Source organism: Gymnoscopelus microlampas, assembly GCF_963454915.1.
Source record: "Gymnoscopelus microlampas genome assembly, chromosome: 1".
NCBI lineage: Eukaryota > Metazoa > Chordata > Actinopteri > Myctophiformes > Myctophidae > Gymnoscopelus > Gymnoscopelus microlampas.
The window spans coordinates 5170714-5187144 of NC_139962.1; the positions used below are offsets into that span (position 1 = coordinate 5170714).

General features: G+C 40.6%; 1 protein-coding gene across 1 annotated transcript; it reads right to left on the minus strand.

Moving 5' to 3' along the window:
* Window positions 1–7420: 7420 nt before the first annotated feature.
* Window positions 7421–16009, minus strand: LOC311046766 (chymotrypsin B-like; the record flags this gene model as incomplete). The annotated part of the gene is made up of 7 exons (XM_084059301.1): window positions 15892–16009; window positions 14696–14799; window positions 12722–12801; window positions 11583–11661; window positions 10793–10985; window positions 9863–9996; window positions 7421–7582 (listed from the first exon to the last, which is right to left on the minus strand). The coding sequence occupies exons 1-7, from the start codon at window positions 15941–15943 to the stop codon at window positions 7421–7423; spliced, it is 804 nt and encodes a 267-aa protein (XP_083915427.1). The 5' UTR covers window positions 15944–16009.
* Window positions 16010–16431: the final 422 nt, after the last annotated feature.

Here is a 16431-nt window from a genome sequence, read left to right on the forward strand (position 1 = left end):
CATGCGCCAGGATGTTGGTCCGATCAATACCTTACATCAACCATGTTCTGACTGAATGAGGCTCCCATCTCGCTCAGGAAAGGGGCGGGGGGGGGGTTCTCTTGTATATATGTTAAGTGTCTTGAGATAACTTGTTATGATTTGGCGCGATAATAAAATGGAATGGAATTTAATTTAATTGATCTTTAAAAGATGGCCCGTTGGACTGAGATCACATAAACCCTTGTTGAAGCCCAATTTAAACTCAGATCTTGAAGATCTGTTATACTGTCGGCAAGCGGTCGCCGTCGTGTGATGGAATATAAATAAAGCAATAAGGCCACAAGAGGCCATGGTTTATAACCGTGGATTTCAGAAGAGCTGAAAACGCTGATGAAGGCCTGAGTAGCCAAAACGCGTCCGTTTTGTCAGAGGCTGCTGCTGCGGTAAATAGTAAAATGAAAAGCAAATTCACCTTGTGAGTGCGGACTGTTTCTATAGTAGAACTCAAAAACGAGCACTCTGTATATAATTCAGTTTGGCCGGGCGCAAACGGCTCACGAAGATATAAGTAAGAAGGTAATAGCCAGCACTCCAAAGTCTGTCTGGTACTTTTATTTCATATGCGTACGGACAAACACAACATATATACACAGACGCGTTTCGGTGTCAAGCCTTCCTCAGCGTGTATGGCAATGTAAACAAGCAGTGGTGGAAAAAGTACTCACATGTTTTATTTAAGTAAAACTATCAATACTGCAATACAGAAATACTCTGTTACATGTTTTGGTGTCGCAATGTACTTCAAGTATCAAAAGTAAAAGTCCTCATTATGCAGAATCATGACCACAATAAAACAGTAGGAAATAAATTTAAGAAAAAGACCATTACAGCATCAAACAATAATTAACAAGATATACTATAAAAACTGGTCAAACATTGACCAAATTGTCAAATAATATAAGAAATAGGCACATTTATGAAAATAGCAGATCTACAAGCTCACAATGCCTCGCAACGCGCTTGTACTGTAGATCTGCTATGTTCACAATATGTATCTGTGGAACCGAGTCAAACTAAATGTAATGCTTCAACTCCTACAATTCCAAGTGGGTGGGGGGAGGGTGGGGGGTCTCCAGTTCAAATATGATTAATTTGGGGGGTCCCCAGTTCAAATATGATTATTTTGGGTGGTCCCCAAATACTGCACACAGGGTACGAACTTGTGTAAAACGATCTACAAGCTCATATCGTGTTGCAACGCAACGTGTTGTCACCTTGTGGATAAGTTATCGCGAAAATATTTCTCCCCAATTTATATTTGGGGAGAAATTAGGGGGCCAAAGACAAAACCCTGGGGGACCCCATGCAGTCAATGAAGTATGATACGGGTATAAAGAGGTTTAAAAGGCAAGTTGCAGTTTCGGTTGTTTTCCAATTAAAAGGTATTTATCTACAGCTTGATTTAATTAGATAATACTGAAAAGTTAGGTTTTCATTAGTGAGTTAATAAGTTTGTATGGCCATGCCGATAGGGATTTTGAAAACACGCGCGCGCGCGCACACACGCACACACACACACACACACACACACACACACACACACACAAATAGTTTAACTGCATCAGAAATCCAATTATGCTCGTGTGCATCTGCTGATTAAATGCTGTGCAAAAAATAATTACTGATAATGTCATCTATAAGAATGTCACTGATTGCAGAAAGTGTTGCTATAACCCAATCATGGAATAAAATCGAACGCTTCGGTGAAATTAGATCGAGAAAGTCCAAATGATCAGTGACATCATGTCAGGGACACGGCACAATGCACCATGCACTATAATATGCTGTGTGTGTGTGTGTGTGTGTGTGTGTGTGTGTGTGTGTGTGTGTGTGCGTGCGTGCGTGCGTGCGTGCGTGCGTGCGTGCGTGCGTGCGTGCGTGCGTGCGTGCGTGCGTGCGTGCGTGCGTCTGTGTGTGTGTGTGTGTGTGTGTGTGTGTGTGTGTGTGTGTGTGTGTTCGCTGTAGGTCCACAGCGCGGCGACTGTACTCGAGTAAAAGTACAAAAGGTATTGGTATACAAATGTTCTCAATAAAGTACCAAAAGTAAAAGTATTAAAATGTTTAAAAATAGCAGATCTACAAGCTCACAACGTGTCGCGATGTGACACGTTGTGAGCTTGTAGATTGGCTATTTTCAAATAGCCTAGGTACAAAATAAGGCTAAAGTGGTTAATGTATGTTTTATCATTTGCAATCTGCAAAGCAACTATAGCAACTAGAGTTTTCAAATAATTGTAGTGGAGTAAAAGTGCAATATTTGCCTCTGAGATGTAGTGCAGTAGAAGTAAAAGTATAGACTAGATTGGAAATACACCAGTACCTCACAATTGTATTTAGGTCCAGTATTTGAGTAAATGTACTTTGTTACTTTACACCATTGGGTACACCATCGTGCACAATGATAGTACATTGATATCAAAAGCAGAGCCATGGAAGCAGAGCCTCGCCCCCCCCGGAAAATCCAACCCAGGCTAATGTTTACTAAACCTCTTGATTACTGTGCGTTACAGAGACTGATTCAAAAATTGTTCTTTTCCTCATTGAAAAAAATAATCAGCTTTCACCAAATATACAGAGAAGCCAAAGAATTATGCAGAAAACTAAGGAAAATATATAAACAGATAAAAAATAGGCAATATATCTGCATGGCATATTCAGACCAAGAGATAAGTTATTATTAGATAGGAGGGGGGGGGGGGAGCGCAATGCAATTAGCTATCAGCAGCTAGCGTATATAAAACACCACCTCTCTTATCTCCTCCTGTCTTTAGACCACTTTATTTACGACCCGCGGCTCTCCTCTGCGGCGGTGATCGAACCGCCCGGGGATTTTTTTATGACCCTTGAAACCCCCCAACAAATTAAACACAGGGAATAAAAAAAGAAACCTGCGGCACAGAGAAAAGCACAATCTTTTGCATGACAAGTGGCTGATGCCAGAGAGAGAGAGAGCCAAGTGAGCAGTGGTGGAAAAAGTACTCAAATTCTTTACTTAAGTTAAAGTACCAATACTGCAATATAAAAATACTCTGTTACAAGTAAAAGTCCAGAATTCAAAATTTACTTTAGTAAAAGTACAAACGTATTGCCATCAAAATGTACTTAAAGTACCAAAAGTAAAAGTACTAAATATTTGAAAATAGCAGATCTACAAGCTCCCAACGCGTCGCATCGCGACGCGTTGGGAACTTGTAGATCTGCTATTTTCAAATAGCCTATGTATAAAATATGGCTAAAGTGGTGAATGCATGTTTCATTATATCATAATTTAAATCTGCAAAGTAACTAGTAACTAACGTTTTCAAGTAATTGTAGTGGAGTAAAAGTACAATATTTGCCTCTGAGACATAGTGGAGTAGAAGTAAAAGTATTGGACATTCGAAATACTCAAGTAAAGTACAAATACCTCAAAATGTAACTTAAGTACAGTACTTGAGTAAATGTACTTAGTTACTTTCCACTACTGCAAGTGAGCAAAGTCGTATTCTCTCTTTTCTATTCACAGCTTAAAAGGCAGCGTATAGGCTCACTGCTGGAGTATAGCTGATGAGTGATTCCACTCGCATTAATATTGTCACTGTCGGGGCAGAAACCTTGTATCTCCATATTTTATATTTTCATAAATCAATGTGGTACTTCGTGGTACAACAGTGTCGCTTAAAATTAGCGAACAGCTTGGGCTATGTTCTCTATTTCCCCCAAAATAATTTAAAGGGATAATTCACCTCCAAAATGACTTTCATTCTATCGATTAGTCACCCCATGGAGACTTGAATTCATGGATAATCTTTTTGTCTCATTCCTAAGCCAATAATTTCATGACCGGCAGCGGTTCCGGTAGGAGACACAAACAGTCTCCTACCGGAACCGGTCATCAAATTATTGGCTTATAGGAATGCGACAAAAACAAAAAAAATATCCATGAATTCAAGTCTCCATGGAGTGACCAATCGATTTTTTTGGGTGAACAATCCTTTTAAGTGAGAATGCTTACGGTAAGTGTGTCTGGTGGTTTTTATTAGTATTTTAGCCAATGAAAATCGACCAGAGCTTACACATTGGGTGCCAAAAACATATATATACGTTTTTGGCAATACTAACATGGAGTGCCAAAACCGTATATATACGTTTTTTGAAAAAAAAAATCAAAAAAATATTATTATTATTATTTATTTTTTCCTCCATAGCAACAGGAGATATAATTTTTCGAAGATTTAGACTTGAATCCACTTCTTGGTTAAGTTATGACTTCAAAAGGCTGTATCTCTGCTCCTGTGTACTTTTTTTTTTTTACAATGTTAATTTGACTATTTTCAACTGGCTGTAACTATGGAACGGATTACCGAATGTTTTAAATTCCCCCCCCCCCCCCCCCCCGATTGTACGAGACCTCTATCTGTGTAATGAGGGGATCACCGTAAGGACGGTGATCACTGAAAATATTTTGTGACTACTTGAAAAAGGTTCAAAAATGGTTAAAAATCCAGGCACTCAACGTACATTTTTTTAATAAACCTCTGGCACCCCAAGTGTTAAGACTAAATAATTTAACTACATTGGACCTATGGGAACACATGTAATTGTTTTTTTGGTTTTGGACATTACATACAGTATGAGGTTTCCTCCTGACAGTGAAGACGATTATAGGTTGAAGCTGTGAGATGAGATTCACACAGCGGAGCCTGAGACGTGACTGAACCACAGCCATAGTTCAGCATATAGGCTACAGCAGTGGTGGAAAGAAGTACTCAAATGTTTTACTTCAGTAAAAGTATCAATACCACACTTAAATTGCACTTAAGTACAGTACTTGAGTACATGTACTTAGTTACTTTACACCACTGGGCTACAGTGGAGGCTGAGACAGCACTGACTGCACCAAAGCCATACAGTCTATTCAGCATAGGCTGTGTGAGTGAGTGAATGATTTAAGTGCTATGTATGTACTAGGGCTGGGCAATTAACCAAAAATATACCGAAACTATAAGAACCAGTCGACTTAAAGGCCCTACTTGCCCTACCTTTAACCAGCTGACTTAAAGGTAGGGTAAGTGATATTCTTGTGAAAACGTTTTTGTGTTAAAAGGTTAAAGCACTATATTGTGATAGTACTCATTGCTATAGAGTGTTTGTTCAGTAACAGGAGTCTCCCCGTCTCTCCAGCTTTTTCATATACAGAAAATACATTATCAGGTAGGTGACATAATTTCAGCCAATCAGGAGAGAGTACCCATGTATCAGCTTAATTTGTATAGTGTTCCAGTTCCAATTGTGTTCTGCTCATTTCTTTGTGTCATCACTTCCAATTTCACTTGTTTAGTCGTGTATCCTGTAGTTCTCTCCCCTGGTTGGATACAATTGGTATCCTGAACTGAAAATGCATTGTCTGTTTACTAAAAAGCTGGAGAGACATGGAGACTCCTGTTACTGAACAAACACACTGTAGTAATGATTACTATCACATTATAGAGCTATTTAACACTGTCACTGAACAAACACACTATAGTAATGATTACTATCACATTATAGAGCTATTTAACACTGTTACTGAACAGTACAGTAGTTGAGCAAATATGCTTAGTTACTTTACACCAGTGCCTGTGCTATAGGGTTCATGAGGATAAAGTAGAGTTGAATACCTGGAGTGAAGGAGAAAGTGAAAGTCTTTTGGTAGCAGTCTGACTTTGAGAAATCCTTTCATAGCATTCTCTCTGACAGAGAGCTTCCAACAGAGAGTTGCTGAGCAACACGCTCAGCAACTCTCTCTCAAGGGTAATATTCAGCCATCCCTCTCTATCCTCACACAAAGACCTTTATAAGCACTGCCGGACATCATAAAAATGTCACAATACAACGAGCAAAGGATCAGGTCAGGGTTATTATTACCCCTGATGTTATTATAGGTATGATGCATTGAAGTTCACCGGCAAAACTTCATTCTTCCGTGGAGTCTACATTGCAAATCCAATTAACTCTTTGACTGACAGAAATAAAACGGGTTTCGCCTCTGCCAGCGTTTTTCTTTTTCTGTTTTCACTAACCTTCTGTGTCACTTTCTGATTTGAGCTAAAAAGCATTATTTTACACTTTGGCTATTCAAAAATAGCAGATTTACAAGCTTGTAGCGCGGCACCGAGTGCCACGCTACAAGCCTGGAGATCTGCTATTTTTGAAAAATCGTGAAAATGTGTGCAAATCTTTGAATATATATTATTTTAAAGCGAACATTTGTAACTCAAATCTTGGCTTTTGGGGGGTCCCTGGAACAAAATATTTTGAGATGGGGGTCCGTGGCCAAATACATATCATTTTGCTGTCCTTGACATGAAAAAGTTTGAGAACCACTGACAAAGAAACGTACGTTTTTTCAAAAAAGCTTTTTCAAAAAGCTCATTGCGTGGCACTGTGCCGCGCAATGGTATATCTGCTATTTTTGAATAGCCAAAGCTAAGTGGTTAAAATGATTGTGACGCTATGTTAACTAATTTTGTATAGGCTACCCCCCAAGGACCACTGGTGGTTCCCGGAGGGGGGGGGGGGTCGTTATCAGTGAGAACCAGTCATTAAACCAGGTTTATCAAGCTGTGGGCTATCACACAGGAGCACATTGACAATGTATTAAAATGGCATTAACATTAACATTGAAGTTCAACCTGTGGATGGTCGTGTCCAGCAGTCCTATTTTGGACATGTTATTAATACACAACCACAACAAAAACAACTACTTTTAAAGAGGTTTTGATATGTTTATCAATTGAAATTCAGCATCTCAACATCTAAAAAGCTACAGGTCAGGTTTTCAGGATGGATGGGGTCTGGGGTTGGTTGGTGGAGGAGGTATCTCTCTTCAGTTATAGCAGGGGTCATCACCATGCTTTCTTGTGGTGGACATTTTGGTCAAAATTCAATTTTTTCCACGGACATACAAAATGAGTGGACAATAATATTACCAGAAACACATAAAGAGCTATAGCCCTGAATGACCTTATAACAGGTCTGTAACTCTGAGAGTGTACAAATGGAACCAAATGGACCCTTACGGGTCCATTTGGTTCCATTTGTACACTCTCAGAGTTACGGTGGTCCTTGCAAATAAAACATTTAAGAACCACTAGTACTAGTAGGACTCCTAATGTGTCATACATAGCGTCATAGTAAATCAGAGTCATACATATTCTGAAGAAAACTAAATAAGAACATTATAATGGTGTGTAAATAAAAAAAAATGCCACGGACAAGACCAAGTCTTTGCCACGGACACATTTGTCTGTGTACGGACATGTTGATGACCCCTGGTTATAGTCTTGCTTGATCTCTTTTTTCAATCTTTTTTTTAGTTGGCAGCCATGACCTGGTCCACCCAGCTGCTGAACTGGGTTTAGTTGGCAGCCATGACCTGGTCCACCCAGCTGCTGAACTGGGCCACGCGGGAGTAGACGCCGGGCACGGAGGTGGAGCAGCGACTGCTGCCCCAGGACACGATGCCAACCAGTGTCCACATGTTGTCCTTCTCACACACCAGGGGACCGCCAGAGTCCCCCTGAGACGAGGCACAAGCAAGGACAAGACATGATTAACAAGAAGCAGACCATTCAAGAATCAGTCAAGCAATTTCTTCACAATCCTCAATACCATGTACGGGTTAACATGACTACGGGCCCTGGGCACAAACTCACCATTACACCCTCCCGTGCGCGCGCACGCACGCACGCACGCACGCACGCACGCACGCACACACACACACACACACACACACACACACACACACACACACACACACACACACACACACACACACACACACACACACACACACACACACACACACACACACACACACACACACACACACACACACACACACACACACACACACACACACACACACACGATTCAATACATCCCCTGAGCAAGGTTACATCTCAGGGGTAGAAGAGGAAAGTAACATAGTGCTGCTTGCATTTAAATACATTGATTTCAGATGGCATGAGTGGCACCTCAACATCAAGGTGATTATGTTTCGTTAATTACAATAGTCGGTTGGTCTATTTTTGAATGCTAAGCGCACGCTCATTCTAGCTGCTGCTACAAGTATAGAAATATTAAACACTGGAAGTTCGGCCCGAATGTCTAGCGTGACGTAAGGCTGAACGATTAATCGTTTTCAAACCGAAATCGCGATTTGAAACCACGCGATTAGCTAATCGCAAAGGCCGCGATTTTTTTATTTTATCATAATAAATAATTGTAATATTAATATTAATCCCAGAGCACCCGCGGGACTTGTCTCCTTCTATCCAGAGTAGGGTTGCCAACATCCAGAACTGGAGAAACGGGAAGCGCGATTTTTTTCGGGTTTCCCGCGGATAAAGTTACTTTTTTGTGTTACTTTATTTCGGTTTTAGGGTTAGGGTTAGGGTTGAGAACAGACTGACATGCCACACAAACAATGATGCCGTTCCCACCGGAGAAAATCTCACACACACACACACACACAAGCACTCGTGCGAGCACTGTGCCTGCCCTGTCAACTGAGCGGTCCTAGCGCCCATCTCATAAAGCACACAAACACGCAGCCAGACACTGCAGTGTGCGCAAACAGAAATATATTTTTTATTTTTCCCTTTACACCGGAGTCCGGGACAAACAAAGTCCCGTACGGGACACGCCCCTTTTGGCTCAAATACGGGGCGTCCCGGCTAATACGGGACTGTTGGCAACCCTAGTAGTAATACAATGTACAGTAGGAGAGGACTTTGCCTTGTGAGACAAAAAAGTGTTAATTTTAGTTGAATGTTAATCTACATACGCTAAATACTGGATATCAGTAAATATGCTTCTGGAGCCATAAGTGAAAGACTTACTTATTTCACTGCTGTGAATTGTTTACACGAAATGGTAATTATTTGTTTAATTTTATTTTTATTTATTGAACTTCATTTCAGAAAAAGCTTCTCTTCTTGAGCCATAAGTTAATGACAACAAGTTCAATGTTGGGTTGTTTACAAAAATAAGCTATTTCTATTCCAGCTAAATGTTTAAATATATACATGGGGAAAAAAGTACTTGGAAGATACATGTTGGAAGCAATGAAGCAATTCATATCTTTTAGTTCTCATCCTTATTTATTAGAATCTAGAACAGTAAATAAATGGTATGCCATTTGGTAATGTTCCATTACTTCCAATTACTTTTTAAACGTACACAGTGAATACTAAACTGAAGCTTGACTTTAAAAAAATGTTTAAGATTTTTTTTTTTTTAATTAAAAAAATCGCAATCAAATCGCAATCGCAATATCGGTCAGAAAAATCGCAATTAGATTTTTTCCCAAAATCGTTCAGCCCTAGCGTGACGCGTCGTTCACTTTGCAGTGCCACCTTACAGGCACCTCACAGTGTGAGAGAGAGTTTTGTGCTCTCCTAAATCCACGGCAGGCTTTGAAAGTACCCACTTCAGAAAGAGGTGACGTGCATCACCTCTCCAATGAGTTATAAGTATGATTATGAGCATTTATGACTCTTTCTATGGTTATAGATTATTACTATTTATCACTATGGAAGCCGTCGAACTGGTGCGATCTGACGGCATCCTAGAATTTATAGGTAGGGGATGTGATGTCATGCTGTCGTGAGATTACGTCACACTGGCGTTGTGTCCATATTCGGGACGACCGTCTCATCGTCATCGTCGTCTTGGTAACAGGTTGGTTTGTTTTGTGAACGTACATACAGACAGATTCAAATTGTATATATATAGATGCACACATAATAACTATAAGACACAAAGGTTAAACATGGAGAGCATCAGATCATCTCACCATGCAGGAGGTGGCGCCCTCACCCCCGGCACAGATCATGACGTCAGAGATGTTGTCTCCCCAGAACCTCTCACACTGGATGTTGGACAGCAGGGGCAGAGAGGTCTGCTGCAGCTTGTTGGGGGTGTTGTGTTCTGGGGCGGGGGGGGGGGGGGGGGGGCAGACGGACAGAGATTATTGTTTTATTGATAAAACTTGCAAAATGTTTAAATAGGACAGTAGTGGTTCTCAACCTTTCCAGGCTGCGACCCCCCCCCCCCCAATATAATCATCAGAATCAGGTTTATTGTCACATCACAGGTTTACAAGGTAAAAAAGTGGGTGAAATTCGTTTTTGTGCATCATTCCCATGCATCGCAACGTTAATTTCCATAGAAAGAAGAGAACAATAGAAGGCCAGACAAGTTATCAAACAAGTTATCTACATATTTACAAAGTACCTGAGATATTTGAACTGGGCACTTGTAGTTGTAGGAGTTGAGGCATTACATTTAGTTTGACTCCGTTCCACACATAAATAGTGAAAATAGCCAATCTAAGATCTCATAAAACTATCAAATTATACGTTGGATATTCAAAAGCTGATCTACAAGTGTACATCTGCTATTTTTGAAATTTTGGGAAAGAACGTGAAAAAAGATTTTTAATAATCTTTGCTTTTTGTTTTTACACAAATCTTCTCTTCTGCTGGTCCCTGGCACAACACATTTTCAGATGGGGGTCCACGGCCAAATATATATTAATTTGGGGCGAAAACGTTAGAACCCACTGCCATATGCTTTCAGCTCAGCCTGTACCCAACTCATTTCTCCTCCACGTGCAAGACAAAAAAACAATTGACTCTTGTCCCCCCGCTCTGGTAGGACAAAACAGGAGGACAGACAGTGCTCATTGACATTACAGAGAGAGTAGAGAGGGGGGTCCTCCTACCTTCGTAGCTGGTCTGACCCCAGCCTGAGGTCACGCAGGTCATGCCGGGGGCGAAGACGTTGTGTAACTCGTCAGACAGCGTGGGCAGGCAGACGGGGGACACGCTGGGACCCAGGCGGGCGGGCGAGGCCAGCCTGATCAGAGTGATGTCATAGTTGGTGGTGCGAGGGTTCCAGAAGGGGTGGGTGAACACCTGGAGAGGACACACACAACACAGTGTTGGAAAAAGTACTCACATGTTTTACTTTAAGTAAAATTACCAATACTGCAATGTAGAAATACTGTTACAAGTGAAAAGTCCGGAATTAAAAATGTATTTAAAAAAGTACAAAAGTATTGGTATCAAAATGGACTTAAAGTACCAAAAGTAAAAGTACTCATTATGCAGAATGTCCCGTTGCACAAGTTTTCCAATGTATAAAAATATTTTTAAAATAGCAGATCTACAAGCTCACAATGCGTTGCGATGCATTGTGAGCTTGTAGATCGGCTATTTTCAAATGGCCGAAATGTAGGGTTGAAGTGGGTACTGTATATTTTTTAACCTAAATGTCTCAACTTCTACAATTCCAAGTGCTTGTTAGGGTGGAGGGTCCCCAGTTCAAATAAGATTATTTTGAGATGCTTGTCAGGGTGGGGGGTCCCCAGTTCAAATAAGATTATTTTGGGGGGTTGTGGCATGAAAAGGACCCTAACCCTAACCCTAACCCGAGAACCCCTGGACTAACCCCAATGGCTTAAAGAGAGCTTTAGTTTAGTTAGTTAGTTTGTTAGTTTGTTAGTTTGGCACCTTTGAAACCTTCAGTTTCTGAATGTCCTCGGATTTGGACTGGTGGTCGTGTTCTCCAACAATCACACGGTGGTGAGTCCTGAAGTCAAACAAGACAATTCATTTATTTCTGTGGTTACCCATTAAAACCAGGAACGCATCTGTGTAACCACTTAAACCATTATTTTAAAGCATTATTTTATAAATAGCAGATCTACAATTTCATAGCTTATAGATGCTATTTTTTTTTAAATCTTAAACATATAAAACATTTTGCTTAAATGTAATACCTCAACTTCTACAATTCCAAGTGCTTGTCAGGGTGGGGGGTCCCCAGTTCAAATAGGATTATTTGGGGGGGTCACGGCGTGAAAAGCTTGAGAACCACTGACATAGAGTATTGCTGTACAATTTACAATGTAGGCATTTAGCAGACGCTTAATACAGAGTGATTTACAGTAAGCAAGGGCAACACAAGGTAATACATCAAATGCATAGAAATAGTAATCTACTATTAAACAAATACATAAGTAAACCGTGAATCATCAGTCTAACAGTAGAATATCCAAAAAACATCAATAAGCTGTACATTTAAACTATACACACTATAGGATCAGGGACGTGCACAGATAGACTCTAGGTGGTGCTGGAGCACCTGCCCTTTACCCTCTTGACCAGAAGTGCCCTTTTGAAAATAATAAAAAAAACTTTTCTTTTTTTTTTTGTTTACAGCAGGGGTCTTCAACAGGGGGTCCGGGACCCCTAGGGGGTCCTCAGAGTTACTACATGGGGTCCGCCAAATCTTTGTGTGATATGATTTTTCTTTTTACCATAACCACTCGAAACCTAGCATCCCTTTTCTGAGGAGAACTTTAGCCAAAAATAGCAGATCTACAAGCTCACAACGCCTCGCGCTGCGAGGCGTTGTGGGCTTGTAGATCGGCTATTTTTGGCAAAGAGGTATAGGTGTAGAGGGAAAAAAGAGCAGACGAAGTAAACAAAAAAAAGTATAATTTACTTGAGCACCTGCCCCTCAAAATGTCTGTGCACGCCACTCTATAGGATCAAGGTCAATGACCTGGCATCTGTCTACAGAACATGCCATGTAGGAGAGTGTGAAGGAGAAATGCATGAAGAAGAAGAAGGACTGGGATACTGACTGGACGCTGCAGTGGGCGGCGGTGACGACCCAGTTCTCATTGACCAGGGAACCGCCGCAGAAGTGGAATCCGCTGGGTTGCTGAGGTGTGACATGGAGATGGAGGGAGTTATAACACTTTAAGCTTAAACATACCACGGTTAGCATGTTAAAGTGTCTTCACAGACTAACCTTAACATGTAAGGGCTGTCACCATTACAAGATTTAAAGTTGACAATGAATTGTCATACAAATAATTGCATTACATTTTAATTGTGTGTTTGGCATTGAACATTGGAACATCATGAATAAACTTGATTTCTATGTAATAAAGAAAATGCAACAGGTCAGATCTAACAAATAATAATATGCAAATACATTACTGGCATATTTAATAATTGTATACTTAATTAATTAATATATATGTATTTTTTTTTAAATAGCGGAACTAGCTGATCTTGAAAATGTATGTACATTTTTCAACATGGAAACGATTATGCAAAATAATTGTGATTATCTCAAATAATTGTGACAGGTCTACAAATATGTCTCAATATAGATTAGAGTTTTGTAGTGACAGTGCGTTTTAACAGCGGGCGACTCTCGGGCGATCGCCCGGCGACGTCATTATATCTATGTCTATGAGAGCCGGCAACTATTGGCGATAGGTCGAAGTGGGCGGGGGGGGGGGGGGGCGATGAAAGATGGATTTTCTTTATCTTTTGGACGATTTCGCCCGGCGATCTCCCGAGAGTCGCCATAATATAGATGTTTGTGTGTATTTCAGTAGATTCATTATGCTTTGTTTGCAGTTTGAGCATTTCTTACTGAAATTCAACCTTTTGAAATCTTAACATTTGAAGTGGGATCTTGACACAGGCAGGTCCAAATGAAAACGGGATTGGTATTTAAGATAGTTAAAGAGACATGTCTAACTATACTTCTCCAAAGTGAGTGACACTCACAGCCACAACACTAGAGGGAGCCACCATGATCTAGTACCACCCACATTTAGAGCAAACATGGGAAAGTTCTCATTCTACTGCTATGCCACCAACATGTGGAATGACCTGATACAGCATCCATTACAGGATGTGTAACCAGTGGTGGAAGAAGTAGGCTACTCAAATGTTTTTACTTAAGTAAAAGTATGAATAACGCAATGATACGCAAAGTCCGGAATTCGAAATTTACTTGAGTAAAAGTACAAAGGTATTGGCATAAAAATGTACTTAAAGTACCAAAATTAGACAGTACTCATTATGCAGAATGTCCCATTTCAAGTCTTCAAAAGGTATAAAAATCTATTTGAAAATAATATGTGAGCTTGTAGATCTGCTATTTTCAATTAGCCGAAATATATAGAGAGCTTAAGTGGTTAATGTATGTTTAGTGATACAAATCTAAATGTAAAAAGCAACTAGCAACTAAAGTCTTCAAATATTTGTAGTGGAGTAAAAGTACAATATTTGAGCTGTTGAGTAGAAGTAAAAATACAGAAAATTGGAAATACTCCACTAAAGTAAAAAATCACACCCTGTGTGAAGGTAGCGGCGCCTTGATACATTTTGTCATCGATATGTGTTTATAATGTGTTTATAGCTATGTGTCACGTGAAGCTTGACCAATCACTTTGTTGACGGGTCTGACCAATCAGAACGTTGACGGGTCTGACCAATCAGAACTTTGACGGGTCTGACCAATCAGAACGTTGACGGGTCTGACCAATCAGAGCGTTGACGGTGAACACGGACAAAGTCAGGTATAGAGCAGGATCCGCTCGCGCCGCTAAAAATATCTCAAAATTGTACTTAAGTACAGCACACTACTTCAAAATTGGCCTGAAGAAACATCTACCAGGAGACCACAAGGGGAGCTACTGTACATGTAACTTCCCTCATATAGGAGTCTGACTGTACCACGTGCTGTTTACATTACTGACTAATAAAGCATTCAATCAATCAATCAATCAATCAATCTACAGACTGTCACTCACCTGCAGGGACACCTGCCAGGGCCAGGAGTGTGGCACCGCCTCCTCACCGTTGACGATGCGGGCATAACCAGTCACCTTGGGGGGGACGGCGGGGGTCCCACAACCTGGCAACAAAGAGTTAAACACTGTCACACTCCACTCCTGACTGTCAAATATCATCTCATATTTTCATTTTTTTCCCCCGTAAATTAACATCCTGCTTGATCATACTACAGCGTCACACAAAAGCATCAAAAGTAGCAGATCTACAAGCTCGAAACACACTGTGTTTCGAGCTTGTAGATCTGATACTTTTGATGCTTTTGAATTTGAATCCTGAAAAGTAACATTTTTGGACATGTGTGGTTTCCACACGACAGAGACGATAATGTAATCATCACGTCCCTAAATGTTTATGACCTAGAAATAATATAACACTGAGCTGGACCCATACCGTATACAGTAAGTATACAGTAACACTTTAAAACAAAATTAAAAGAAGACATTCTGGTTCAAGTTGTTTAAACATTTAGAATTCTTTACTCTACATCTTCATATTATCATAAGAGAGATCATTTCTCCTCTCCTAGTTCTAAAATCTTGAGCTGTTCTTTCAGCCAAATCATCCTGATTAATCCAAGTGTATTTGCTATAGGAGCAAGTGCATCAAATCTTTGAGTTTGTGTTAAGGTTTTCTTTAACAAGTTCAGTATACAGTATAGGTAAAGCACTACGATTTGACATGTCTTCGCTGTAACAAAACCCATATCGTTAGCATCATCATAGCATAATTGCCCTAGATTTGTTTTTATCAAATTGACATTCCTGCCCAACTCTACTCTCCTAACACTGCTGCTTCATTGTGCCTTATTGCCTATGTCCTCAGCCTACCAGAATGCTTGTTACATTCAAAAAAATGACTTGGGCAATTATGCTATGAGGCTAACTTTTTCACTTAGGCAGAAATGAAACAAGCATTCTGAGACAGGCGGAGAACATACTGTAAGCAATAAGGCAGGCTGAATCAGCAGGTTAAGACTGATCTGCTCTGAGTGCTGGTTCATCTTGGAGATAAACATGACTTAGGCAAAAATACATTTCTTAAGTCAATTTTTTTTTCTTCTTTCCTGAAAACCTTCAAAATATAAGTTAGGCAATTACGCTATGAGTCTAACCATATTTGAAATGGCTGAATGAGGGACCCGGGCTTCCATTACCGTAAGCGGCGCTGACAAAAGCGAGGCAGGAGATGATCCAGAGGAAAGCCATGGTGACGATGTGAGTGACACTGAACTCTCTGACATATTTATATCACCCAAAAGCCTCTCCATATCCTCCAATCAGAGGCCAGGGGGGTTGGTCCTCCACCTCAGCTGAACGTTGAGGTTGGCATCGAGGTTGGCTGATGCAGGCGTTTCCTTTCCATGTGTCTGCAGATGCAGGTGTTTATCAGGCCAAAGCAATCTGCCAGTTCTCAGGCCTGACGTTGGACCAGCTTGGATAATGATAGCACACACTGGCCTTGACGAGTTCATGTTCCCCCTGTTTTAACACATTCTGTGCATTAGTGTACATTAGTGTCCTATATCGTCTGTCGGGTGGAAACCTCACATGTCCAAAACTGTTACTGTTCAGGATTCAAATGCCAAAGTAGCAAAAGTAGCAGATCTACAAGCTCAAAACGTGTCGCTTCACGCTGCGTTTCGAGCTTGTAGATCTGCTACTTTTGATGCTCTTGTGTGACGCAGTAGTATGAT